Genomic DNA, 26,676 nt, shown 5'->3' with positions numbered 1-26,676 from the left:
TCCAAGCCCTTTACCTGTCGGAACAGAACCCAGAATTGCCTATTCAGTAATCAACAGTAGCCAGAATATGTACTCTCCAAGGGATAAATTCTGATAAATACAGTTTATAAAACAGGAGAAAGGTCAGTCCTTAAGGGTGGACTGTTATGAATTCTGTTTAATATAGCAAAATGCAATGAGGTGGAGGAAAGCCTTTAAGTGTCTTTTCTTACATGATAAATTGACAGTTTTCCTTTGGAACCCAGGGGATAGGCGAAGAAAGGAACCGAGAGGAGAAGTGGGAGCCAAGTTTAGGTGAAGTAGGTTCTGTTTCTCCTTTGTTCTATACTTTTTAAGAATTATTCTGAAACATTTGAGCGTACAAAGATTATACATATGTGTAAGAACAAAATAAAAAAGAAGGGCTGGGGCTGGGGCTCAGTTTAGTTTTTTGGGTTTTTTTTTTCCTTTTTTTTTTTTTTTAATGTGTGCTAGGGATTGAGCCCAGTGCCTCATGCATGCAAGGCAAGCGCTCTACCACTGAGCTACAGCCCAACCCCTAGTAAGTGGATTTTCATAAAACAAATACCCAGGGGCTGGGGCTGGGGCTCCATGGTAGAGCGCTTGCCTCACATGTGTGAGACACTGAGTTCGATTCTCAGCACCTCATACAAATAAAAAATAAAGGTCCATCAACTAAAGTGAATAAAATAAATATTTTTTTAAAAAATCATTGTCTCCAAAAATAAATAAGCAAATACTGCAATAAAGAATTGGTATTGTAAGCCTGAATCAAAAATGCCAAGGTGGGGTTGTGGCTCAGTGGTTAAGTGCCCCTAGGCTCAATCCCCTGTACCAAAGTACAATCAATCAATCAATCAATAATGCTGAATGGTAGGTCAACACTCAGGAGCTCAAGATCGTAACTTTGAAATGTCTGGTCTTTGTGATTGGATTTAGATTATGGTTTTTTGTATGTTTGTTTGGTATCAGGGATTGAACCCAGGGGTGCTTTACCACTAAACCACATCTGCAGCCATTTTTATATTTTATTTAGAGACAGTGTCTCGCTGAGTTAGTTGCTTAGGGCCTTGTTATGTTTCTGAGGCTGGTTTTGAATTTACAGTCCTCCTGCCTCAGCCTCCCAAGACGCTGGGATTACAGGCGAGCACCACGGCACCCGGCAGGTTATACACCCATAGCTGGAATGTTGTCTGAGTAATTTTGTGTCCACTGAATATCAAATGTGGACACACAAGCATTCATTTCCTCTTGTTTTTATATAAATGTGGCTGTCCAGTAAAGGGGTCATGTGGTTTCTTTTTTTTTTTTTTTTTTTTTTTTTTTGTGGTGCTGGGGTTTGAACCCAGGGTCTTGTGCATGCTAGGCAAGCACTCTACCAACTGAGCTATATCCCCAGCCCGGTCATGTGATTTCTACACCACAGGTAATTACTTTTTTCTACTGTTACTAACAAGCAATTTGTGGGAGAAAACTTCCAAATTATGCAACTATCTTGTTTCCTCATCAATATTTGTACCCTCGACTTAGCACCTCTTAGTGATTTTGGCCCCAGCCAGTCTTCACTCAGTGCTGGGTGATGACTTCTCAGTTCTGACCCTCCCTCCTCCCTTACTGATGGCCGCTGGGCCACCTGCCTTCAGCAAGGCACCTCCTTGTCTGCCCTGTCTGTTTGATCCATTGTCACCATGGACCTGTGGACTCCTAGAATCTTCAACAATTGACTATTTATTATTGCCCTTTTGGTGCTCAAACTGCTCCATATTTGATCAGTACCCGTTCCTTGTGAAAGACGTTCATTAGAGCTAGAGTTCTAACATGAGTTCTAACATGTAGTGGGTTAAGTCAGAAGGAGACCTTTGGAGGAACGTGCAACGAGTGTTACCCTGTGCCCTTGTGGCATTGTCCCTGCATTCACTTCCCTTACCTGCACAGCACAGGAGCTGCTGGCCTGCACAGGGACAGAGCCACTGTTAGAGGGGTGGAGCCCCCCGTGTGGTCACTAATCCGCCTGTGTGCTGATTCCACGTGGGGGGCCTCTGACCTCAGCTGCACACTTGCCAACTTCCGTGTATTTGCTCTTCACTTCTATTTTCTCCTGATCACGTTTGATATTTGGAAAATCATCAGAAAGATTCTGTTCTTTTCCAGTGACATTTTTGATCCGTCTAGCTTTACTCCGCACAGCGTTACTTCAGGCCAGTAGGAGGCTGGCCTGCCTCAGTTACTGGACAGTCTCGTTCCACTTGTAGTAACACGTAGGAAGTGGCGCGTGACTCAGCCACTACTCTGCTTTCTGGAAATAATGAGTGTTCAGAGCACCTGTGATCAGATATAAATGGAAAGCGTCTTTCTCCCGGCCTACGCGTTCCGCACATGTTCCCTGCTGCTCAGGCCCTTCAGCAGTCTCCATCTGGCTCCTGAAATTTTTACAATTTTTAAATTGGTGAAGAATTGTATAGTCAAAAATATGCTAATAGTCTAGTGGGTGGTGGGAGCTGTAGCGCTTGCCCAGCATGTGCCAGGCCCTGAGTTTGATCTCTGGCACCTCAAAAAGAAAAATTCAAAGACCCATATTTCAAATGAAAACTTTCTATGTTTATGCCAATAGTATCCTTTAAATTTGTTATTTAGCATTTAAAATCCATACTGCCTATTGGCCAGATGCATCTTTTTTTGTTGTTGTATTTGTTTGTTTGTACTGGGAATTGAACTCGGAGTGCTTAACCATGGAGCCACAACCCTAGCCCTTTCTATTTTTTGAGACAAGGTCTCACTAAGTTGCTGAGGCTGGCCTTGACTTTGCAATCCTCCTGTCTTGGCCTCCCCATCACTGAGTTTATAGGTGTGTGACACAACACTCCACTGAATATATATTTTTACATAGTATTATTTAAAGTGTTGAACATATTTGTTCATGGTTTCCAGTAAGAGTATATCCCTATTGTTTGTATGAATTTTTTGGAAACTTGATGGTAGGTATTGTATTTTGAGTTCATGATTTTGAAGTACATATATATTAAATCTAAATCCTTTGAGCCGGGAGTATAGAACAGAGGTAGAGAGACCCTGGGTTCCATCCCTAGCACATGGAAATCTTTTTTTTAGTTAAAAAAAATGTATAGATTCCTTTAATATTGTCAGTTAAGAACACAGTACGTGCAGACTAAATCACAGGACTATAATCACTGAGTTTCTCCCCACCTGGAAGGGAGGCATGGAGGGCTGGGGCAGGGCATGCGGCCTCCTGTCGGGGCACGCACTTAGTTCTGCTCTATTTGAATCTGGGTTGTGCTTTCTCCACTCCACCCTCCAGTGTTTTCAGGGTTTGGTTTCTTTCTTTTTTTTCCTTCTCACGTGTGATTTATGAAGAAGTAGGTTCACAGGACTCAGAGCAAAGGCCTGGAGGGCGGGGGGCATGACTTTTCAAACACAAAGCAACACTCACTGAATCCAAGACTAGATCTGCAGATCGAACATAAACGCAGTTTTTCATCTTGTTTTCAAAATATACTTGAGCAGCTTGCACAATCCCAGCCAAGGTGTGTGTTAGCCATTTTATGACCGAGGACTCGGTGGCTGCCACTGTGGGGCCAGGGACAGGAGTAACAAGGCCCAGGTTCCCTGCCTGCCCACTGTGAATGGACTGGTTCACTAGCCTGAGCCTCAGTGTGAGGGGCGTGGCGGGGTGGCCCGCAGGGCCAGAGCACTAGAGTCACCCAGCGCCTGTCCTCAGGAGTGTCCTGGCCGCACATCCTCAAGTCCTCAGTACACCGGGTTGTGGAAACAAAGTCATAGAGAACAAAGACTATGGCTGCCGAACTTCAGCCTGGGTGGCTCTCATGATTTAAGCCAAATTATTTTTAGGCATTTTTTTTTTCTCAGTAACTCTAACTTGCCAAAGATAGAGTACTTAATCTTCAGATAATTGAAGTGAATTTTGTTTGTGTTTCATCTTTAACAAGGACTTAGTTGTTCAGGGGGTTAAAATAGATGTAAAAGAAACTCAGAGTATTTTAATACCTAAGATGACTAAATGATGATCAAACAGCACATGAATGTCCTCATGTTCTCGGCCATGGAAGGCTCCTTCTGCAAAGAATCCCCTCTGATTTTTCATAGTTTGGGGAGGGAAAGCGTGAAGGACGCAGGAGGGAAAGCTGGTGAACTGGGCGGTGGCACCCTGAGGGCTGGGGATGGCTGAGCTCTGACTTCACAGTGTGTGACCTCCTGGGTTATATACCAGTAGGCAATGCTCTGTCCTTCCACCTGCAGAGGTTAGGGACATGGCTCATGGAGGATTCAGTTGTTGCTCAGAACTGGTTTGTCTGGGACACCAGGAGAACCGGGGAGTGACCTGTTGCACCTGTATTTTGGAAAGACCCCTGGCCCCTGTGAAGAAGGTGATCCCTAAGAGAACACGAAGTCAAGGAGGGGTGTCCACATAGATAAGGCCTGAGCCGGGCTTGGGTACAGGGAGGCAGGAAAGGACCTTAAAAGAGTCAGCTGGCAGCACCCTGTGGGGATGAGGAGATTCCTCCCCTTACTGCTGGTTGAACAGACTCAGCGGGTGTCCATGATGTCACCTGTCCTTCCCACATGTCCTCTCCCTGGCAGGAAGGAGATAGGAGCCTGGGAAGGGCCGGCACAGCCTTTGCCCGAGGAAGCACGGTGAGGGAGGGCATATCTTCCCTAGAGGCAGCCACATGGAGGCACCATGTGCCCAGCAGCAGGCCTCAGCCCTGAGTAAGACACAGGCGAGCGGGGCCCTCATGGCTGGCTGGCAGAGCTGGGGCGAGGAGATGAGGGGTGGGGGCGACTTAACCCACACACCTGTCCAGTCTGAGGTGCCTCGGGGGTGTCCAGGCGGAGGAGTCCAGGTGGAGGTGGGAATTCTGAGTCAGAGGTGAGGGGAAGTCAGCTGTCTTGAATGCTCCTGGATGGCAGCGAGAGCCACTTGTGCAGAGTCACAGCTGAGGCCACGGTCTTTCCCTGAGTCCCACCACAGTCCTCGTTTTTACCCTTCCCCGGAGTCATTCAGCTCACCACGGGGTTCTTTTTACTTATGCGTGACACTAGAATTCACTTGGTATAATATACAAGCATGGCATATATCTTATTCTAATTGGAACCCCAATCTTATGGCTGTACATGATGGTGGGTGCACTCGGGTGTATTCGTGTAAGTTCATGGGGAATGTATATTGGGCTCACTCCACTGTCTTTCCTGTTCCAAACCCCGCTGGCTTCCCTCATTCCCCTTTGTCTAATCTACTGAATATCTGCTCTCCCCCTGTCCCCCCCGTTATGGTGGTTATCTTCCACATGGCAGCAAAGACACTCAACCTTTGGCTTGGGGGACTGGCTTGTTTTGCGCAGCCTGCTGGTCCTCAGACCCTTCCATTTACTTGGAAGGTCATAAAGTCACCTTCTGCCTGGCTGAGTAACACTCCTGTGTACGTTCTAACCTGGCCACTGAACTGTGGGTGAGCCATCCTGTTGTCTGGCTCGGTGTGGTTCTGAATGATTCTGTGTCAGGTATCGGATGCACTTGGTTCCTGGAGACAGGTCAGCAGAGAGAGCCTGTCCCTCACTCTTGTCAGAGGAAAGTGGCAAAACGTCAACACGCTGCTACCAACTGCAAGAGACAAGCTCCGCAAACTGTGTGGTCAGACCGCTGCTCTCTGCAGTGAGGCTCTTTGTCCTAGAACATTCTCTCTGTCATGTGACTGCCCCTGTTTCAGAGAAGTGGTGTCATCCCGGGAGACCTGGGGCTGAGCGCGGTCCTGGCTGCGGTTTCCCCTGGCACTCATATTTTCCAGAACAATACAAGAACTACAGCGGAAGGAGAGGGAATAGCCACTTTCTCGTATGACTGGCAAATAGTCAGATTACTCTGGAGGTCAGATAAAAATAACTAATTTGTTCCTATAGTTAGTTCCTGTCATGACCGAGGTAATCTTCTGTAAGAAAATTTCAAAATTAATCAGATCTAGGTTCTGGCTTAGGAAATGAGTAAAATAGAACAATGTGGATTTGAAGACGGTGGGCTCTGGATGTTGTGAAGAAAGTCTGCCCCCAGCCGGCCCTCCTGGGACACCCTGGGGACTGTGGCCCTGCTGTGCTTCCTCCCACCCCTGTGCGCCCTTTGTATCTGTGCGGAGAGTGTGCTGGCTTCGGCTAACGGGTCTGGTTTTGTCCACAGGCCACGTCCTCATAGAGATCTCCAGCACCCACAAGAAGCTCAACGAGACTCTCGATGAGAATGTATGTGGATGTCTTTATATTTGCAAAATATGTTCATTTTATTTTTAAATTTTATTTTGCCTAAAATCACAAATCTGGTGTGGATTTTTTATCTCCTTTTGTTAACAGTTCAAAAAATTCCATAAAGAGATTATCCATGAGCTGGAAAAGAAAACAGAACTGGATGTAAAATACATGAACGTGAGTAGAGTGGTCACCCTCCCCCACCCCGGGGTCTGACCTCGTGGCCCCAGAACTTTCCCCATTGCTCAGTCAGCAGCCAGTGGCGTGGGGGTGGCCTTGATACAGGCCTGCCTGGCGTTGATACGGGTCTGGCTGCATAAAACCAGCAAGCCCTTTGGGCTGAGTAGGCCCAGTTTTGCCACCACGCGGGATCTGCATTAAAAGAAGCGTAGAAGAAAAAATATGGAAGAAATCACAGTGCCCTGGAGAGCAGGGGTCTCAGAGGGTGCTTCTCTGTGACAGGGCCACTATATCGTGTCCTGCAGCCGGTGCTTTCACAGACCAGCGGTTGAGGGCATGAGTTATGCGTGGGAGGGTGCCAGAAGCCTGTCCTGTGGGTGCCTCTTGCCTGTCACCCAGGATCGTCCATTTCAGTGGTTTTCTGGGCTCTTTCCATTTGGTCCCCCGCCGCAGTGCATGTGCTCTCCCCATCTTTCATTTCTGCTCTAGAATGCTTGCTTGCTTTTGCCACCCCAAGTCCCCTTTCTTCTTAACAAGACCCCATGTGGCAGTAAGTGATACAGGTTACCCCCAAATCATGCCCACCCACCCACCCACCCTGCCGCCCGTGTGGCCTGCACAGTGCTTTGCTGTGCACTGCTGGAGAGACCCACAAGGCCTGACACAACTGTTCAGGCACATTTAATTCTGAGCCTTTTGTGTATGTTATCTGATTTTAGTCCCTACAAAAACCCCATAACGTACATGCAGCTTAGTAGAAGGAAGGCATGGATTTTAGAGAAATTAATTGCTGAGATCACACAGGCAATGAGAGTGTAACCTGGCTCTATGAGGCTCCGACACTAAGTTCTTAAACACTCTATTGCTGGACATGGTGGTGCAGCCTGTAATCCCAGCAGCTCAGGAGGCTGAGGCAGGAGGATTGCAAATTCAAAACCAGTCTCAGCAACTTAGCGAGGTCTAAGCAACTCTGTGAGACCCTGTTTCTAAATACAAAATAGGGCTGGGGATGTGGCTCAGTGGTAGAGCGCTCCTGAGTTCAGTCTCCGGTGTGTACACACACACACACACACACACACACACACATCCACTCTGTTACACAGGAACCCCAAAAAGCCACAGGCAATTGCATTTATTCATTCCGTCTCTTGTAGGTTGACTCAAAAAACAGGAACATGTGATTGAGTTTATGTAATCACTAAAACACATACTTACCACCCAGTGTCCAAAAATCTTTGAGGAAAAGGAAGAATAAAAGAGACTGTTGTTCCTGGAGAGCTGCCCTTGTGGTCAAGGGCCCTCATACAAGCAGGGGACATGAGAACAGACAATCCCAACATGTTCAAGATGAATGGGGGGATCTGTGTGAAGTGTGGGTGTGAGGATGTCAGAGTTGCAGTGAGCCACACAGTGATGCATGAGCAAAAAAATGGTCACGCGTGGTGCCTCAGTTAAATAAGCACAACATTTAATTTACAGGCAACTCTAAAAAGATACCAAGCAGAACACAGGAATAAATTAGATTCTTTGGAGAAATCTCAAGCTGAGTTGAAGAAGATCAGAAGGAAAAGTCAAGGAGGACGAAATGCACTAAAATACGAACACAAAGAGATCGAGGTGAGCTTTTCCTCGGTGTTTGCTTTTGCTGAAGGGTATTGTTTGTACACTGTACAGGGAGGCAGGGCTGTGCCTACTCACTGCTGTGCTACTGCTGTAGTTAAAAGTAAGCATTATTTATTAAAAGTATTAAGAGCTGAAGACTGCAGAATTTTCCAGAGTCAAAAATGATTAGTCCGTGAATTGGGTTTGGCACACGCCTGTCATCCCAACTACGCTGAGGCAGGGGATCCAGGTTCAAGGCCAGTCTGAGTACTTTATTGAGAGCCTGCCTTAAAGTTTTAAAAAGAGTTGGGAATGTGGCTCCGTGGTAGAGCACATGCCTTGGGTTACATCTCCAGCACCTCAGAAAACAAGCAAGAAATATAACTGATTGGGTCAGGCGTGGTAGCACATGCCTGTAATCCCAGCAACTCGGGAGGCTGAGGCCAGAGGATCAATTTTGAGGCCAGCCTGGGCAACTTAGCAAGACCCTGTCTCAAAATAAAAAAAGGACTGGAGATGTAGCCCAGTGATGAAGAGCTCCTGGATTCAATCCCAGCCTCAAAAAAAAAAAGTAATACGTCCACGGCCACCTAAAAACATTAGCATTTCCCCCTGACGTGGGTAGGAGCAGGGGCCTCCTTGACTGGTATTGCTGTCCCCATTTAACACCCATTTTACAGTGAGGGGAAGTGAAGTTTAGGTTAATCCTATGGTTGGCATTTGGAACCCGGGCTTAAACCTGGAGCTCTCTGGCTCCAAAGTCCACAGTGCTCTCCAGGAGAACGCCGTCATCACGACCATACCTCTGGGGCACAAAGTAGTATTTTGTGCTTGGTGTCCAGTGGGAATATGAAACTCCTGGCCACTTCTTTCCACACGTGAGTCAAGGACCTTGATGATGGTATCTGCTCTAGTCAGATTCCAACTCTGCCCATAGAAGGTCTGTCTGCATTTAGTGTTTATTCTGTTATCAAAATAAACTGAGCATAAAGATGACAGGAGATAAATGTCAGGCCATGCAGCTATCTGATGCCTTGTGTCATACTTTTATCATTGTTGTTTATTTTCCTAGTACGTAGAGACTGTTACTTCTTGTTGTTGTTTATTTTCCTAGTACGTAGAAACTGTTACTTCTCGCCAGAGTGAAATCCAGAAATTCATTGCAGATGGCTGCAAAGAAGCTCTGCTTGAGGAGAAAAGGCGCTTCTGTTTTCTAGTGGACAAACACTGCAGCTTTGCAAATCACATACACTATTATCACTTACAGGTGAGTGTGTGGGCAGATCGCAGTAAGTGTACCAGCATAAGCAGATGCCCTGGATGCTCTCCCTTCTGGGTAGGCCCCCTATAAAGCAGTGGTAGCCTATTTGCCAATAAGAAGATTCAAGAAAAAATTATTTTTTTGCCAACTTGAATGTGTAAACATATAAAAATACAGATATATTTATCATATGTTTACTTATAATATTTAATTAATTTAGTAATCACCCATATTAAAATTCCTTATAATGCTTATTCATTGAGAAATAGCACCTTTTTTCTTTCTCACCTACAAATTGATTTTTCATACACTCTGATGGTCTGGAGTGTCAGTGTCTTTTTTTCTCCCTTGTCCTGAGGATCAAATCCAGGGGCACTCGACCCCCGAACTATACCCTTAGCCCTTTTTATTTTGAACCAGGGTTTCACTAAGGTGCCCAGGCCAGCCTTGAACTTGGGATCCTCTTGCCTCTGCCTCCGTGAAGCTGGGATTACAGGTGTTCTCCTGTGCCAGTGTCTTGACCAGGGCCAGCCCCTGGGTGGTCTGAGATGCTTTTCTTGTAGACTTTGGGGGGATGGTCACTGGCAACTCTGCATCAGCATGGACCCCCATTCATACCCATCAGGACAGCTGGTCCCATTACTGTTCACTCATCTTCAAGGTGTTCATTCATGATCCCCTCAGCTGAGTGGTTGACTGACTTAGTTCCCTGCTCCTGACACGTGCAGCTGTGAGGTTAGAACCCAGGAGCTATTATACAACGTGCTAAATTTTCCTTCCTCTTCTATTTTTTTTTAATTATGAATTCTCTGGGGCCTATGTATGTATCCAAAACTAGCACTAATTGAGGTCAAATATCCACCGTTGTTCATAATAAGGTAATTCAGAGAGTGCTCCACAGTAGGAGATGCTTTGCAAGAGCTTAAACATAAGTCAACTGTCCCTCTCTTTTGGGGGCAGTCTTGGCCTTATGTGTGTATGTGCATATGTTACCTATTCTAAGAAGGTTTTGCAACTTGAAAAAATATTCAGCCAACTAATACATAAATACCTAAGATTTAAAATTGTGATAGCAAAAAACGAACTACTATATTAAGTGTTTGCTTTTGTTAACCTTACACTACTTAGAGCAATGTTGAGGTAGCTTTAGAAACTTGTTTCCATGGCGAGGGCCTCGTCCTGCAGCAGGGTCATGCGGTGGAGAGCTGTAAGTGGCCCCGAAGCTCCCTTCCTCTGGCCAGCCCCACTGTGCCGTGAGGCAGCCTGTGCTGTTTTCAAGGAGCGCCATTTATTGGCAAGCTCATTCTTAGACTTAACCTGGGGTCCCTGCTATGCTTTGAAGTGGCACACACCAGTTATATGTTTTCTTTACTAGAACTTCTTTGACTATCTGAAAACTGCTTTGTGACTTCCCTTATCACAGCCAAAGCATCCCAGTCTTTTTTGTGGCTTTGGATGAGGCAGGGCCAAGCTGCTGGTCCATTGTGTGGCACTGCCCCAGTTTGTCAAGGGAATAGTCAGGGTGGGCTTTGCTGGGGGTCCTTGTGTCCCCAGGATATATATCAGCATCCCCAGCCACTCCTGATAAACCTAGAGTCTGCATAGGAACCATGCGATCGCCATGTTAAGTAGCTTCAGGAATGGCTCCTACTTCCCTTCTCTGGCCAGACTGCTGCCCTGGGACAGGGCTTCGCTGAGAGGCTTCCGGAGGCTCTGGGAGTCCCATTGCCAGAAGCAGAGTAGGCTTGAGGGAGCAGGGGGGCTGTCCCAGCCTCCGGGCTCCTCTGCCCACCTGTGCCTCTGGGCTGTCCCTGCTGCTCCAAGAGGCCTTGCTTAGCTTGTAGGAAGGCATCCTTGGTACTTCTACCACACCCTGCCTGGGGTCCTTCCATCCCAGGCCAAAATCTGACTGACTTGTCAACATGTGCCTTGGTCTTCTCAAAGTCCAAGGGGGTTCCTGGGCCTCTCACCAGCAACTGAGGGGATGTTCTTAGGAGTAGGAGGAAGGAGACTGTGATTGGTATTTCTGGGGCAACTCAGAAAATAGTGAGATTCATAGATTGCCCACCACTGCCTCCTTTAGCATTTGAACTGATTCTTTCTTTGGGGTCAGGTGTTTTGTCATTTTTGTTTGTTGGTTGGTTTTGGTGCCTGTGCATGCCAAGCACGTGCTCTACCACTGAGCGCACCCCAGCCCTGGGCGATTTCTACTTATTTGCTACCTCTGCATTAGGTGTGTGTTTACACTGAGGCAGCAGAGAAGTTCCTTGAGGGTGGAGTCTGCTGCCATCTCAGCAAATGAGACACAGCAGGTGCTCACAGACGCGTACCCCAAAATAACACCCCCAGTGGACTGGCCCAAAGGACCAGGGCTTCCTGAATTAAACTCGGAGCTCCCCCCTTCTGGTGGGAAGCCAGTGATTCATTATCAGTGATGCCACGCGATGCGGTGTTGCCAGCTCTTCACAGTGCACCTCTGTGTTTACTTTGTTTCTTTGGGATTTACAGTCTGCAGAATTACTCAATTCCAAACTGCCCAGGTGGCAGGAAACCTGTTGTGATGCCACCAAAGTGCCAGAGAAAATCATGAACATGATAGAAGAAATAAGAACTCCAATCTCTACCCCTGTAGCCGGGACACCTCAGCCGTCACCCATGATTGAAAGAAGCAACATGGTAGGAATCGATCACTCTTCTCTATTTCAAATGCATGTTTACTGATATGATTTGGCCCAAAGGACCAGGGCTTCCTTTGTTGGTTGAAATCATGATCTCTCCTTGTCTACTTTTCTCAGCTTTTTTCCTTTACCTTCAGATTTGGAATTAGCTGTGCAAATGTGGAATACTATGTATAGCACTTTTGTCTCTTTTTAAAAATTTTATTGTTACTCTTTTTAATTGTAATGATTCCAGCTTTATAAGTTTATCCCCAGTGAAGAAAGTATAGGTGTCTTGGAAAAGAGACTGAAAATCTCCTGTGCCATTGACCCAACGTCAGTCACTCGGGGGGGGTTTTCAAGGTAAGGAATTCAGGCTCTCTAGTTCCCTGGTGTTGGGACCTGGGCATGACAGCCTTCTTAGTTTTCACAAGCGCATGTGGAGATCTGGATCCGAGGTATCTGCACACAGGGATCCCACACTTGTTCATCTCCAGCCCCCAAAAATAATAGCCTCCTAGCCCCAGAACAGAACCCTGAGCACCTGCAAAAGTAAGAAATAGCGCCACGAGGAGCAATAGCACTGAGGAGTGAGAGAAGAGAGAGAAGGGCCAGATCAGGGCACAGGGAATCAACATGGGAAGAGCCTCCTCCCCAGCCCAGGCAGGGAGAGGCCGCTGCCAAGGGTAGAGCTGCTGCAGAGCAGGGAGCAGAGGTGCAGGAGACAGGACGTGGATCTCTATGCAGTCTCTTCCCTGGCCCCAACTACAGGCCGCAGGGCCTTTGGTCTACCAGACAGCGTATCTGGACTCCGGGCAGGGGGGCAAGTACCCCTGGAAGAATGTGCTGCCTGCCCCACCCCCTCACTGTGGCACCAGTGGCAATGAGAACGGAGCAAGTGCAGACTAGCAGACCAGTGAAAAGAAGAGGGGCCAGCGGGGGCTCCTGGACACTGGGAGATCCACATCACGAAAGGAGGCACCAGAGTAAACCAGCAGGACCAACTGGGGTCACAGAGTCAGCGGAGGTGGAGGAAGCCATCAAGAACGACTGCTGGAAATCTTGGGAATTAAAAAGTGGATTATTATTTGTAGTTGAAATGATATGTCTTGGATTTGTTTCAAGATAATCCAGCGTGGTTTGGGAAGCCAGACGAGGCACAAAGAAAGACTGGCCCTGAATTGGTCACCACTGAGACCAGGCCCTGGGCGAGGGAGGTTTGCCATGCCGTTCAGTCCCACCTTTGCACAGTGTTTGAATTTTAGTTACATTTTTTTTTCCTTCTCCCTTACCCCAAAATAACACCCCCAGTGGACAGCTCAGTAGCAGAGTAGAACTGCCTAGAAAACTAAGCCGAAGAGCTCTCCCAAACCCAGTATGGCAGTAACCAGAGGGCTTCAGAAACAAAGGACCTAGGACAGATACACGCCAGCAGGTGCACTCACTGCCTCCTCACCGTCACCGCTTGGATTCCACAGGCTCTCAAGTCCAGCTTGTCTAAAACATGTGCCTGATTTCTCCGCCTAACCCTGCTTGTCCCGTCTTCCCCAGCCAGTAAGAGGCAACTTGTCCTCAGCCACCAAAGCTCTGCTCCTGTCTCTGTCCTCTGCACCAGCCTCTGTCAGCATATCCTCTTGTTTTGCCCTTCAAAGCCCATCACAGGCCACTCATGGCTTCCCCCCACCCCCCGCCCCCCCCCCAATGTCCTCTCTTGGGGAGGCCTGCAGTGGCCCTGGGCCTGGTCTTCAGCACGCAGCCAGAGGGATGAACACCTGCACAGATCTGAGCCAAGTTTCAGAATATTAAGGATACAGAGAAAATCCTAGAAAATTCCAGGGGGAAGAGAATAATTTACTTACAGAGAAAGGTGAATCCCATTGATACCAGATTTCTTTTATCAAAACAAGATGATAGAATTTGGTGTAAGTACATTCAAAATTCTGTGGAAACATTATTTTAAATGTAGAATCCTATAACTAAGTAGCACTTTGAGGGAACCTAAAATACCTATAGAGAGAAAGTGGATCAATGAGTGGTCACCAGGGGTGAGGGGATGGAGAGTGGCTGCTGCATTTTTTTTTTTTTAAAGAGTAAATATTTTTTTAAAAAAAAAAGGTATGGAGGGGAAAAAAGAGGTATGGTATTCTTGAAACAATCAATATGGGGCATTGCCCTACAACTAAGAGAATTGGAGAAGAAGGTGGGATTTAAAACATGTAATACAAAACAGTTCTAGGACTCTTTATCATTCCACTGTTATTCTAATATTAGACTAATATTTTTTTTCCACAGATTGGGAAAGATTACGACACCCTTTCTAACCATTCTCCAAAGATGCCCCCAGCTCCTTCAGCCAGAGCGTATACTAGTCCTCTGATTGATATGTTCAATAACCCAGCAACAGTTGCACAGAATTCAGAAAAGATAAATAATTCAACAGGTAAGATATTTGGTTTAATTTCCTTTCAAGTATCTTTTTAAATTTTTAAAAGTAATTTGTAAAATAAATATTTTGGCTAAATGTATTGGGAAGGAAAAAGGTAAATACTGAGCTAAGTAGAGTAGATACATCTGGCCCTAGCCTTGAGTAGCTCACATCTCAAAACAAATGAAGGTTAGACCATAGGACATCTTGATAAGTGACCCATTTCTGACACTAATTCTGAATGCTGATGGATGTTGGATAGAGTAAACATACTACTGAGACGTGCTACATCTAAGAATGAGCCAGCTAGAATGCACCCAGCCTCACCCTGTGTTCCATATTTGGTGGCTGATACAGTACCATTTCCTTTTTAGTAAAACAAACTATAAAAGTTCACATGACAAAATTATGGTCTTAAATCTTACCAATAGGCTTCATTTGAATTCTCCTCCATATTCTCCATCATCTCTAACAGGGCACCTCAGACTTTCTGGAGAACTAAGTATAACTGCTTAAATTTCTGAACCCATCACTGTAGTTCAGCACTCAGGACCAGTTTGACAATCAGGAAAAGCAATCAAGTTGGGTGTTGAAGAGAACCTGCAGATTACAGATGTTTGCAGCTGTTGGCCGAAGATGAGAGATTCCCTAATGACAGTGAGGATTGCTTAGCAGGAAAAAATGATAGCCTGTGGTTAATTCCTTTCAAAGGAAGTACAGAATTGCACAAGATGTAAGGCACATGGCCAGACATGGTGGTACACGTCTGTAACCCCAGCTACTCAGGAGGCTGAAGCAGGAGGATTGCAAGTTTGATGCCAGCCTGGGCAACTTAGTGAGACTGTCTCAAAATAAAAACAAAGGAGAGCGGGGCGTGGTCGCACTCGCCTGTAATACCAGTGGCTCAGGAAGCTGAGACAGGAGGATCGCGAGTTCAAAGCCAGCCTCAGCAATGGCGAGACGCTAAGCAACTCAGTGAGACCCTGTCTCTAAATAAAATAGAAAATAGGGCTGGGGATGTGGCTCAGTGGTCGAGGGCCCCTGAGTTCAATCCCCAGTACCAAAAAACAAAGAAGAAAGGTCTGGGGATGTGGCTCAGTGGTAGAGTACTTACCAGTTCAATTCCAGTGCTGCAAAGGGGAAAATTTTACTTATTTATTTATTTATTTTGGTAAGAATAAAGCAAAAAGAGATCCTGCGTTGCTTTAAATTAAATCTCCATTCCAATTTTTGTTTTCTGGAGTGGCACGTGTCAACCTGCCATCGATTTGAGACATGACTTTTGTAACATAGCACCTCCAAGTAGAGGCTGTGGGCTTGCTGCCGCGCATGGTGTCCCGCACACCCTTGCCAGTGGTGCATCCTGGGGACTCTGTGGGGCTCGGTTCCTTTTTCTGTCTGTCAGTAGTAACCTGGCTTTCTGGTGGCTGAAAAGCACTGAGATCGTTGACTGCCCCCTAGTGAGGGCTCAATAAAGAGAACTGTCACCTCATCCTTGCTCAGGACGGAGAAGCTAGAAGGTCCACCTTTCCAGTCTGCCCCTTCTCCCTGTGACTCAGGGCATTAGCAGTGGGGTTGTGCTGTTGCCTCAGATGCTTCTGTGACCCAAGCAGGGAGCAGCAGGGTGTTGGGACAGGTCTTGTCTCTGAAGCGAGCCAGCCTGGCGGCCACCAATACAAAAAAAGCCAGTGCTCCCCGCTCATCCTCTCCTCTTAAAGGGCCCATGGCCCAGGCTCCTCTGCCCACTGTGAAAGCCCTCGGGCCACAGCCTGCTTGTTCCCTTGCAGGCCAGTCCCATCTGGGCAGTGTAAAGGCCTGGAATGGGCCCACTAGCCTGGAGGGTCACATGGGCAAGGTGTGGTGGGGGTGTTCTGAACTTGCCTGTGGTCAGCTCTGAGAAGCCGTCCCTGCTGTCCCTGCTACGCTCGCTTTAACAGATACCTCAGAGGACGCCAGTTTACAGCGTTCTGTTTCGGTCGCTTCTGGACTGAACCTGATGAAAAAGCACAAAGTAAAGACCATCTTCCCGCATACTGCGGGCACCAACAAGACCCTGCTCAGCTTTGCACAGGGAGATGTCATCACGCTGCTCATCCCCGAGGAAAAGGACGGCTGGATGTACGGGGAGCATGATGCCACCAAAGTGTAAGTTGATGTGACCCGCTACGCAGGGCTCACCCAGCCCTCGTTCAGAAGGTTCACTTAAGATGCAAATCATGGGGACAGACTAGCTCTTCAGCCAGAGTTGAGTTTGTAGTTCAGTTGGCAGAGTCACTCCATCCTAGGCTATTTTTGGTACATCTGTGTATACAGAGATAGATTTGATACATGAAAAGATTAATAGATCGTGTGCATAACCTCTGACAGGGGCTTACATGGTGTTTTAAAAAATGTGGCTTTGGGCCAGGCGAGGATTGAAGGCCCATAATCCCAGCAGTGTGGGAGGCTGAGGCAAGAGGATTGCAAGTTCACAGCCAGCCTTGTTAATTTAGTGAGGCTGTAAGCAACTTAGTAAGACCTTATCTCAAGATAAAAAATTTAAAACGGGTAGGGATGTGGTTCAGTGGTTGAGTGCCCCTGGGTTCAATCCCTGATACCAAAAAGAAAAAAAATACAGGACTTTGGGTTTCTCGGAGATATTAGATAGACTTTAAGACGCAGCTGGAGTGGTAGCATACTCCTGTAATCCCAGGGCTTGGGAGGCTGAAGAGGATGCAGGTTTGAGGCCAGCCTCAGCAGCTTAGAGAGGTCCTAAGCAACTTAGTGAGACCCTGTCACAAAATATAAAATAAAAAGATGTAGCTTGATGGTAAAATACCCCTGGGTTCAACCCCCATTACCAAAAGAAAAAGGATTTAAGACAAATTGTTTAAATGTCACCCTTGTCATTTCGACCACAAGCCTACATAAGTCTCATTGGCACTAGGTTGTCAGTTTGCTGTGTATGGAATAAAGCCAATTAAAAAAAATAAAGGGAGTCTGAGTGACACAACTATGTATGTAAGACGTTCACTGTCCTGGTTTGTATGTGCAGTCAGACTTATTTATAAAGCCTGGTTTCCCTCAGTCCCTTATGAGCCTTCACTGCTAGCTGGGGCCACCTGCCCAGGCCATCGTCAGGACTCCCCGTACTGTGCACTTGACCTGCCCGCATCTCATAGCACAAACAGGTTCTTTTTTTTTTTTTTTCCCTTCACCTGCAGGAGGGGTTGGTTCCCGTCGTCATATACAAAGTTATTGGAAGAAAATGCAAAGGAATCGGTGGCTGCGCCTGCTCCAAGGTAGCCGATGTGAGCCAGCTCTCCTGACCTTCCCCTGATGTTCCCAGAGGGCTGGGTGTGGGTCCGTGTAGGATACTGCAGTGTGCACGAGGCCCTGGGTTCAATCCCAAGGACCACAAAACAGACAAAAAAGAAAAAAAGCAAGAAAAGCTGAGTTATAACCTAGATGTGCAGCAGCCCCCCACCACCACCATAGAACGTCAGCCCCCTGGAGTAAGAGTGGTGGCTGCTCCAGTGGTTTCTATGAGTGGCCCTGATGTCTCCTGTGAAGATGCTCGTGCCTGGCCCACCTCCTGCAGCCCTCTGAGACCACCCTTGCCGCCTCCCCCTCCCACAGGTGCTAACCCACAGCTCACATTCAATGCCCTTACCTTTCTCAGCAGCTCTTACCACTAGAGAAGGCTTTTCTGCAGTGAGTGTTCTCTCCCTTTGGTTTCATGACCCGTTTGCCATCTGTTTTCCTTGGGCTCACCTGCTGTCCCCGTTCAGAAGCCTCTGCAGTGCCCCCGCTGCCCACCACCAGTACTGGGCACTCCTGGGTCCGTCCTCAGCCTTTCCCTTGCCTGCTTTCTGGGCCTTCTCATCCACTCACGACCGTGACCCCACAAATCCATACTCTACAGGATCAGACCAGTAATGATAGCCCCACCTCGGGGCTGTCCCCCTGCTTTGTGTTGGGAGCTCACAGCAACCCAGAGACGGGACCCTCCCCACAAAACAGGCAGCTGCTGGGCGTGGTGCACACCTGTAGGCCAGGAGCATTGCAAACTCAAGGCCAGGCTGGGCAGCTCAGCAAGACCCTGTCTCCAAATAAAGAATAGAAAGGGCTGGCTGTGCAGCTAACTGGCAAAGCCCCCGGCTTCAGTCACCAGACCACGAAAAACAAACGGACAGACACAGGAAACAGGGTTTAAGAATATAATATGTTCACAGGCTGGGGCTGGGGCTCGGGCTCAGTGGTAGAGCACTTGCCTAGCACGGGTGAGGCACTGGGTCCGATCCTCAGCACCACAGAAAAATAAAATATTGTATCCACCAAAAACTAAAAAATTAATATTGGAAAAGAAAAAAAGAAAATGTTCAAGGATACAGAGAAGTGCAGAACCCAGACCCAGAAAGAGCTCTCTGATTTAAGAATGGATTTTTGTGTATTAGGCAGTTCTAGTTGGCTGTCCCTTGGCCCCCCACAAATGACAAGTTCAAATTGAGCTGGTCCTCCTCCCCTACACTGCCTCTTACTTAGTGTTCCTTGTTTCAGAGAAACCATCACAGCCGCCCCCCCCGCCCCGCCCCCGGCTGTGCAGGTCGACCCTCAACACCAGAGTCTCCTGGGTCCTCCCCCAGGACAGGGTCTTGTGACACCATCTGGGTATTCGCATCCCTAGCAGAAGAGCCAGAGGGCCACCTGCCAACAACAGAAACTATAGTCTTAAGATGTTAAAATTCTGAGTGTCAACATTTTTGATCTTGGTCACCCGCTGCTTGCTGAGGGTCTTGCTGTTCTGGTTGATGTCCTTAAATGACTCAAGAGTCAACCCCAAATTAAATTGTTTTCCTCTCCTTTTTTTTTTTTTTTCTCAGTTCCACTCTAAATCTTTTTTTTTAATCTCTCTCCTTTTTTCGTGTCTTTTAAAAAAATGTTTTTTGAATAGACGTTTATAATCTAGGAAAAACACCGTTTGCCTTATGCAGATGCATAGACTGTGTGCCACCGTCCCCCACTTCCCTTTTGGCTTATTGACCTGCTGTTACTGTGGTCCTGGTTGGGGGTGCTGGGGTCGGGCAGGGTGGAGGACCTTCTCTGACTCTGCTCTGTGGTCTTGGCCCCAAGCCCTGCCCCAGTGAGGAGCGTCAGCACGGTGGACCTGACTGAGAAGAGCAGCGTGATCATCCCGCCCCCCGACTACCTGGAGTGCGTGTCGGCAGGAGCCGCTGCCGGTGGGAGAGCCCACACTGCGCAGAGCACGTCCACCTTCAGAGCACTGGCGTCCAAACCAGAGGCCACGTCTCCTGTGAGTGCACTTGACTTCCCTCCCGGTCACCTGGCTCTGCCCTGGCAGAGGGTGGGCTCCTGGCCAGGTGGGCTGGGGGCTTCTTCTCCCCGCGACTCCGGTCATCTTCCCGAAGCCCCATCACGACAGCCTTCCTGTGTCCCTGAGGGTTTCCATGTCCTAGTTGCTGGGTCTTCTAGGGCTTTCGGGAAACCTTGCCTCTGGTGGCAGCTGCAGTCCTGTGGTGGCAGCTGTCCCCTTCCTCTGCCTTTTCTTCCCCTCTGCACTGTGTTCACCCCTGTGACGTCATCTTAGACCAGCCCTGGGAAGAACAGCCAAGGCATGGGTTCCCGGCGTCATGGCTCCTTTGATAGCTGCAGGCGAGGGGAGAGCATCTGTGGCACACCAGGCACTGGTGCGGGCTCTGGGGACAGCGATGATCGACGAGGCCCTGGCTCCCTCAGAGCCCAGTCCTGGTGTAGGAAGCAGAGCGTAAAACTAAACCAGAGGATCCAGGATGAAAGAACTAAGGCCAGGCGAGGAGGTGGCAGAGCGGGTGACAACCTAGGTGTACGGGACAGGTTAGGTTTGCTGAGTGACCTCAGCACCCTGGGAGGGAGGCCTGAGGGAAGGAGGGGCGCTCTGGGTGGGGACAGTGTGGAGCTGGCTGGGGGCCAGGCCTCTGGGCCTCTTGACAGCCAAAAGCAGTCCCCCAGCAGCCCCTGCATGGGGAGCAGCCCTCCAACCTGAAGGACATGGAGCATCTACAGCCACGGGCTTCTCTGAGGTAACATTTAGGTTGACAGTGACAAGGATCCAGCTGTTCAGGGTTGAGGTTCTTATGAGACGAGCAGGAAGCTTTAAATCCCTGGACGCCATGTTTCCGCAAGAGCAGAGAACATCAGGGTCAGGGCGCTGCTGGTCCCCGGGTTTCCTCTCCAGCACAGATCAGAAGGGATGGAGAAGGGGCTGAGAGGCCAGACAGGCCAGGCAGGGAGGAGGCCGAGGGTAGGGGTGCACTCAGGGGTCCCCGGCCCTCTCCGCTCAGGGCGAGGGAAAGTGGCAGCTGCTGGCCAGGCCAGGCGAGGGGGCAAGTTTGACGGAAGGCTGTGGAGCAGGCGCAGGGCAGCAGTCAGAGGGTCAGGCTGCTTGTCCTGGGGAGCCCAGTCTGCGTCATGCTGGCTGTGTCCACATGGCGTCCTCTGCGGTTTCCTCCTCTCTGCGTTCCTGGTCACGAGTAGTGAGGGAGGCCTCAGGCCTGGTCGGACCTGCATCATGGCTTGTTCATGGTCCTGTCTGCATATCCCACGGCCTCTCTCTGGGCTGGTGGCTGCTGACAGTCACCAGGCTCCACTGCTGCGTCAAGGTCATGTGATACCTCTTATGGCAAAAGAATTTTGCCCCAAAACGATGCTCTGGGATTACGAATGAAGACACTAACGTCCATCTCGCCCTTGTTGCCGTTGTACTGAGGCTGGACCCGGGGCACTCTTCCCACTGAGCTTTGTCCCTCGTCCTTTTCACTCTTTATTCCGAGACAAGGTTTTGCCAAGTTGCTGAGGCCGGCTTTGAACTTGAGATCCTCCTGCCTGAGTAGCAGGGTTACTGGCATCACTGGCCTGCCTGTTGTCGGACCTTCGGTGGCTGCCCGGGGAGGCGCTGGGGAGGGCAAGTGGCCTGAGGCTGGCAGACACCACCCCTCCATTCCACCCGCTCCTCGCACAGTAGGAGAGCTGTCATAGTCAGTGTTTGTATCACTGTGACCAAAAGACCTGCAAGAACAACATAGAGGAGGCAGAGTTTGTTTGGGGCAGGTCCTTGGTCCACAGACAGCTGACCCCATTGCTCTGGGCCCAAGGTGAGGCAGAACATCATGGCAGAAAGGCGTGGTGGATTAAAGTAGTTTAGGATATGGCCACCAGGAAGCAGAGAGAGAATTCTACTCACCAGGGACAAAACAAGTCCCAAAGGCACGCCCCTGGTGACTACCTCCTCCAGCAATGCCCAGTTTATCCCCACCGGGGATCATCAGTTACAGCTCTCATAACCCCCCACCCCTCGCACTGTGTCACATGGGCGTCTGGGGAACACGTCCTGTCTAAACCCCAACAAGCAACAAGCACACAGTCTTCTCCCAGGGACCCGCCCTGGAGAGTGGGAGTGGGGAGCATGAGGGAGGGCAAAACACACGGAAGCCACTGGCGCTTCCCACCTGAGCTCTCGGGGCCTGGGGGATACAGCCAACCCCTCCACTTAAGGGGCTGCCCCGCAGAGCTGTTTATCCAGAACTCCTCCCCACACAGCCCATCCCCATGACCTGGGGTCCGGTTTCTGTTTCACACGCTAAGAAGGCCTTCTTTGTCATTTTGGTAGCCGTTAGTTTTGGGTTTCACTTAAGAACACTTAAAAGTTTCCAATGTCTAGAGAAAATGCCTGCCTTACGTAGTTCCAGTGGTGATTTCAGTTGTCATCACTTGGCAAGTCTTAGAATATTGGTTAACCACGCTGGGGGTGGAGCCCAAGGGGCAGGTGGAGCCCAGAGCGCAGCACTGGGCCCTGGAGGCATGGGGGTGGACGTCTAGGAGGAAAGGATCTGAGCCAAGCTCTAAAGGCTGAGATTTAGCAAACACACAACTTAGCTCTAGTGGCATCTGGCTATGACTTGTGGGGGACAGGCAGCATGGGGACCAATAGGAACATGGTGGGGTGGACAGGTCGGGCCTAAAGCCTGATGAGCCAGGTGGCCTGAACTGCATTGGGTCCTGGGTCCAGCCTTTCAGTTGGCTGTGAGGCTGGGTGGTCATCCCCCTCAAATGACATGGGAAGGGTGACAAGGGCTTCTCCAGAACTGGTGACAGACTGGTGTAGACCACATGGGGCAAGCCATTGTTCTGTCTTTGCCCTCAGGTCTGATTTGCTCATATTTATATATTTTGGAGCCATTTTTTGAAAACTTATGTAATTTGAGCTCTAGATCTTTAACATGCCGATCTTTTTTTTTGGGGGGGGGGGCAGGGAGTACCAGGGATTGAACTCAAGGACACTTGACCACCGACTCTCATCCCCAGCCCTGTTTTGTATTTTATTTAGAGACAGGGTCTCACTGAGTTGCTTGGGGCCTCACCATTGTTGAGGCTGGCTTTGAACTCAAGATTCTCCTGCCTCAGCCTCCTGAGCCGCTGGGATTACAGGTGTCTGGCAACATGCCAATCTTAAAAATAGGAAAAACATTCTTTAAATGCTAGGAAAAAAGATGGGACCATTTTGAAGATTCTGAATTCTTAAGTAAGGACCTATAGTTTACGATCTTATACATTAATTCCCAAATGAAAGACTTTTGAGACAGAAATACACCAAAATCTACATTTGTTTTCTAAGTGTAAATCAATTGATAAATGTTAATTATAAAGTTCATCCTTGTTTCTGCCTCCAGAAATAGTTTGTCAATTTGATTATTTTGTAGCAGAGCTTTAAACAAAATATTCACTAGAAATCCATGTTTTAATGTAGTAGTCAAACGTCATCGTCTGCTAGATGCGTTAAACATCCACCAGATTAGGTTCCCTTTTTAAACCCACATGCAAGTCATAGCTTCAGGTTTTTGTTAAAGAGCAAAGTTCAAGTTTGGGCAGTGGCTCCTTTGTAAAAACTTAACCATCTAATCGTTACACTCATACCTATGGTGCTTCTATTAAAATAACATTTACTGCTTGTAAAGATCACCTAAGGTTCTGGGATTTTTTTGGTAATATCAATGAGGAAACTAGAAAAATATTTTTAAATTTTTAATTATGTTTTCACTTCTAGGATACCTACTATTAATATTTTATCGCATTCCCTCAAGAGAGAGAGAGACAGATAGACGGACAGCTTTCCTAACCTCCGCCCGTCTGCACCAGCCACACAGCGGAGCCGGGGCCCCAGCTGAGTTGCCCTGTGGTCAGCCAGGCCCTTGACACCCAGGGGTGAAATGCAGAAAGGGGAAGCACAGAAACATGACAGGCAGTTCTGAGGTCCCACAGCTCTTTGGGAAATAAGCCGTGAACAGGCATCAGCCTTTCACATCAGAACATGCTCACTGATGGACACCTGCCACTCTCACCTATGGCTAGTCACTGAGGTCCTGAGGAGTTGCTTTGCCGTTCCTTTGACCTAGAGGATAGTGGAAAATACCAAGTAGGGAAAGTCACAAGAAAACAGTAATTGGCTTTTAAAAATCAAAGGGCCACCAGGCCTGAGCGCCTCCCAAGCAGGTGCTGTCAGCCGCCACTTCAAGGGCCACCCAGCTGTGCTGCTTGAGGACATCCGCTTTTCCTTCTCTCTGAAACAAACAAGGAAGAGGGCAGCAACCCCCAAGTAGGTAGTGCCTCACAGGTGCACACACAGTTAAATGGTCGCCTTACATTCCTATCATAGAATTGACGTTTTGTAGTAGTATTTCAAGATCTCATGTTTTTCTTTTTTGGTACCAGAGATTGAACTCGGGGCCACTCAATCACTGAGCCCCATCCTCAGCCCTATTTTGTATTTTATTTAGAGACCAGTCTCCCTGAGTTGCTTAGCGTCTTGAAGTTGCTGAGGCTGGCTTTGAACTCGCCATCCTCCTGCCTCAGCCTCCCAAGCCACTGGGATGACAGGCTGTGCTACCACACCCAGATGAAAAGAAGGGAAATCACCCCCAGCATATGTGGCCTCTCCTAATGTCATTTTTCAACTGGATGGGCCACTACATATTCTTTGCTGCCAAGTGATTCAAACCAGGAGTCCTAGGGCCATGCCCTGGGAGACCAGGGACCCTGACTGGAGGCAGGAGTGGCCACTTGCCGCAGGCCTCCTGGTGTTGGCCGCCTCTCCCAGAGCAACAGGAAGTGCTGTGTCTAGTATTCTGTGAGGCCGGGGAAAGCTGCAGTAGGTGACACTGGAGAATTTAAGCATCAGGCGGAAATGTTCTGGAACTGTCCTGCTCAGTGCAGCAGCTGGGGCCTGTGGAGCAGCTGAGCAGCCTTAAACAGTGCAGGGCACTTAGGAAGTTGGATTGACTGTTTTGTCCACATATGGCCAGTGGCCACCCTGCCAGACAGCCAGGTTCCAGTCACACAAACTACAGCAGTGTTCAAGATTGACCCACAGTGGGACGCTCTGTGGGATGCTTAAGATGGCAGCCCACCCTGCCTGGCAGCCATGGGGACCCAGTCAAGTTCTGACACCCAAATGGTTTAACTTTCTTTCCTTAACCAAAATGTTTAAGCCAGCTGTTGACGTGGGGGACTAGGTGCTGCTCAGGCCAGACTCGGGGACCCATGAGAGCTGGCAAAGCCACCTCTGTGCTTAAACAGGGTTTCCTGGGCCCCCGTCTTCAGCTATGGTCACTTGCACACAAAGGTTTGGTGTTTCTAACATCAGCGTTCTTGGGCTTAAGGACACCCACACATGATACTGGCACCCTTCTGCCCCGTGATGTCGCCTCTGAAAAGATCTCAGAAAAGCCGAGAAGGGCTTCACCCCAAGTGGCTCAGGGGAGCGGCCATGTGGACCAAGCTCAGGGCTCAGCGTGGGCCATTGTTCCCTAAGTCACCTGAGAGACATCCTTGCAAACATGATTAAAAGCTCGGCTGTCTCAAGCCCAGAGCCACATTTCAAAGTGCATGTTTGCCATGGCGGAGCCCCTGGTGCAGGCAGGGGAGTGCTTTGGTGGCCCCCCACTTGGCACTTTGATTCAGAAAAGGTCCCAGGAGCCATTGGCTTCTCCCTGTTTGGCCTCAGGGTTCCCATTTTAAGAATAAAGGGTTGAACTAGATCAGAGGGAGCTGGGGGACAGTGGCAGCCCCAGGGGACAGCATGAATTGCCAGCACTGAGGACAAGTGTTGGAGGCCTTGTGGCAAGTGACTGGCCTCCAGCTGCTTAGGAAGGAAGTGTTGTTCTGTTCCACTGAGTGGGCGTCCTGAGGCCAGCCGTCCCATCACCGCCTGGTCTGCCACAGTGAGGCCTCGGCTGGACCTAACTCACCCTGGCTGGGCCTCAAGGCTCCTCTGTGCTGGCAGCTGGGGAAGGAACTGTTCTGGTGGTCTGAGGTGACAGGGACCTTCCTGTAAGCAGGGATCAAGTGGTCCCCTCAAGGCACATGGCCCTGTGGTAGACACCCCCACAAAAACCTGTATAGGAGGGAAGGGGGACGTAGAGTGGGCAGCAGCTGCTCGGTCAGCAGTGTCCCGTGCAAGGGTTCTCCTGTCCTGCCCTGCAGCCCCCACCTTTTGGTTCTCTGGTTCTCCAATTTCAAAGCCGTCACTGTCCTTACCCTTCCACTCTCCTGATGGCCTACCTGTGGGCACCTGGGTTCAGCCTGGATCACCTCCTGTCCTGTCCACTGTGCTCTGGGATCAGCACCATGCTGGCTGCCAAAGAGGACAGAGGAGGAAGTGCAGCAGGCCCTGCTCACTGTGCCCCAGAGCCCCAGAGATGACTCATTCTTAGGTCAGCTAGAAAAGGGGGCTGCACTGGGGAGCACTCAGTCCTGGCTACCAAGGGCGTGTGCTGGCCGAGCTGGGCGGGGTGCTGGGAGATGGCGGTCCCTACTGAGGTCGCTGATACTCGGCACCAAAAGTATAGTCTCAGCACTCACTGGACTAGAAGAAATCGGGGCTCGTGAAGAGCTCCCCTGACCCAGCATCCCAGCAGTCACTGGGATCTTTGGAACTGGGGTTGAACCCAGGGGCCCTTTACCACTGAACCACATCCCCAGCTCTTTTTATTTTTTGAGACAAGGTCTCACTAAGTTGTTGAGGCTGGCTTTGAATCTGCAATCCTCCTGCCTCAGCCTTCTAGTGCTGTGCACTACCACACCCAGAAAAAACCCCAAGTGTTAAAGGGGAAATTGGTCTGAAAATGACTGACACAGGTGCACCTGGACTGACCATGAGGGTGCAACCTGAGCTGACAGCACTGTAAACTGAGGACACGCCTCACGTACAGACATCCCAGCTGAGTAGCAGCACAGGGCACATAATGTCAG

At 49.0% G+C, this 26,676-nt stretch overlaps 1 protein-coding gene across 2 annotated transcripts in view; it reads left to right on the top strand.

Annotated features, from left to right (window-relative positions):
- Nucleotides 1-26,676, top strand: part of Baiap2l1 (BAR/IMD domain containing adaptor protein 2 like 1) — an 89,458-nt gene that overhangs the window by 58,238 nt on the left and 4,544 nt on the right. For both annotated transcript variants that reach the window (XM_013364920.4, XM_078023715.1), the window contains exons 4-12: nt 6,205-6,266; nt 6,375-6,446; nt 7,929-8,066; nt 9,166-9,318; nt 11,821-11,988; nt 14,262-14,409; nt 16,332-16,539; nt 17,598-17,675; nt 19,507-19,687. In XM_013364920.4, coding sequence (XP_013220374.3) covers nt 6,205-6,266; nt 6,375-6,446; nt 7,929-8,066; nt 9,166-9,318; nt 11,821-11,988; nt 14,262-14,409; nt 16,332-16,539; nt 17,598-17,675; nt 19,507-19,687 — 1,208 coding nt within the window. The remainder of the gene's footprint in view (nt 1-6,204; nt 6,267-6,374; nt 6,447-7,928; nt 8,067-9,165; nt 9,319-11,820; nt 11,989-14,261; nt 14,410-16,331; nt 16,540-17,597; nt 17,676-19,506; nt 19,688-26,676) is intronic.

Source organism: Ictidomys tridecemlineatus, chromosome 10, assembly GCF_052094955.1.
Source record: "Ictidomys tridecemlineatus isolate mIctTri1 chromosome 10, mIctTri1.hap1, whole genome shotgun sequence".
In the NCBI taxonomy this organism is placed as follows: Eukaryota; Metazoa; Chordata; class Mammalia; order Rodentia; family Sciuridae; genus Ictidomys; species Ictidomys tridecemlineatus.
This window is presented reverse-complemented; position numbering and strand designations above follow the sequence as displayed.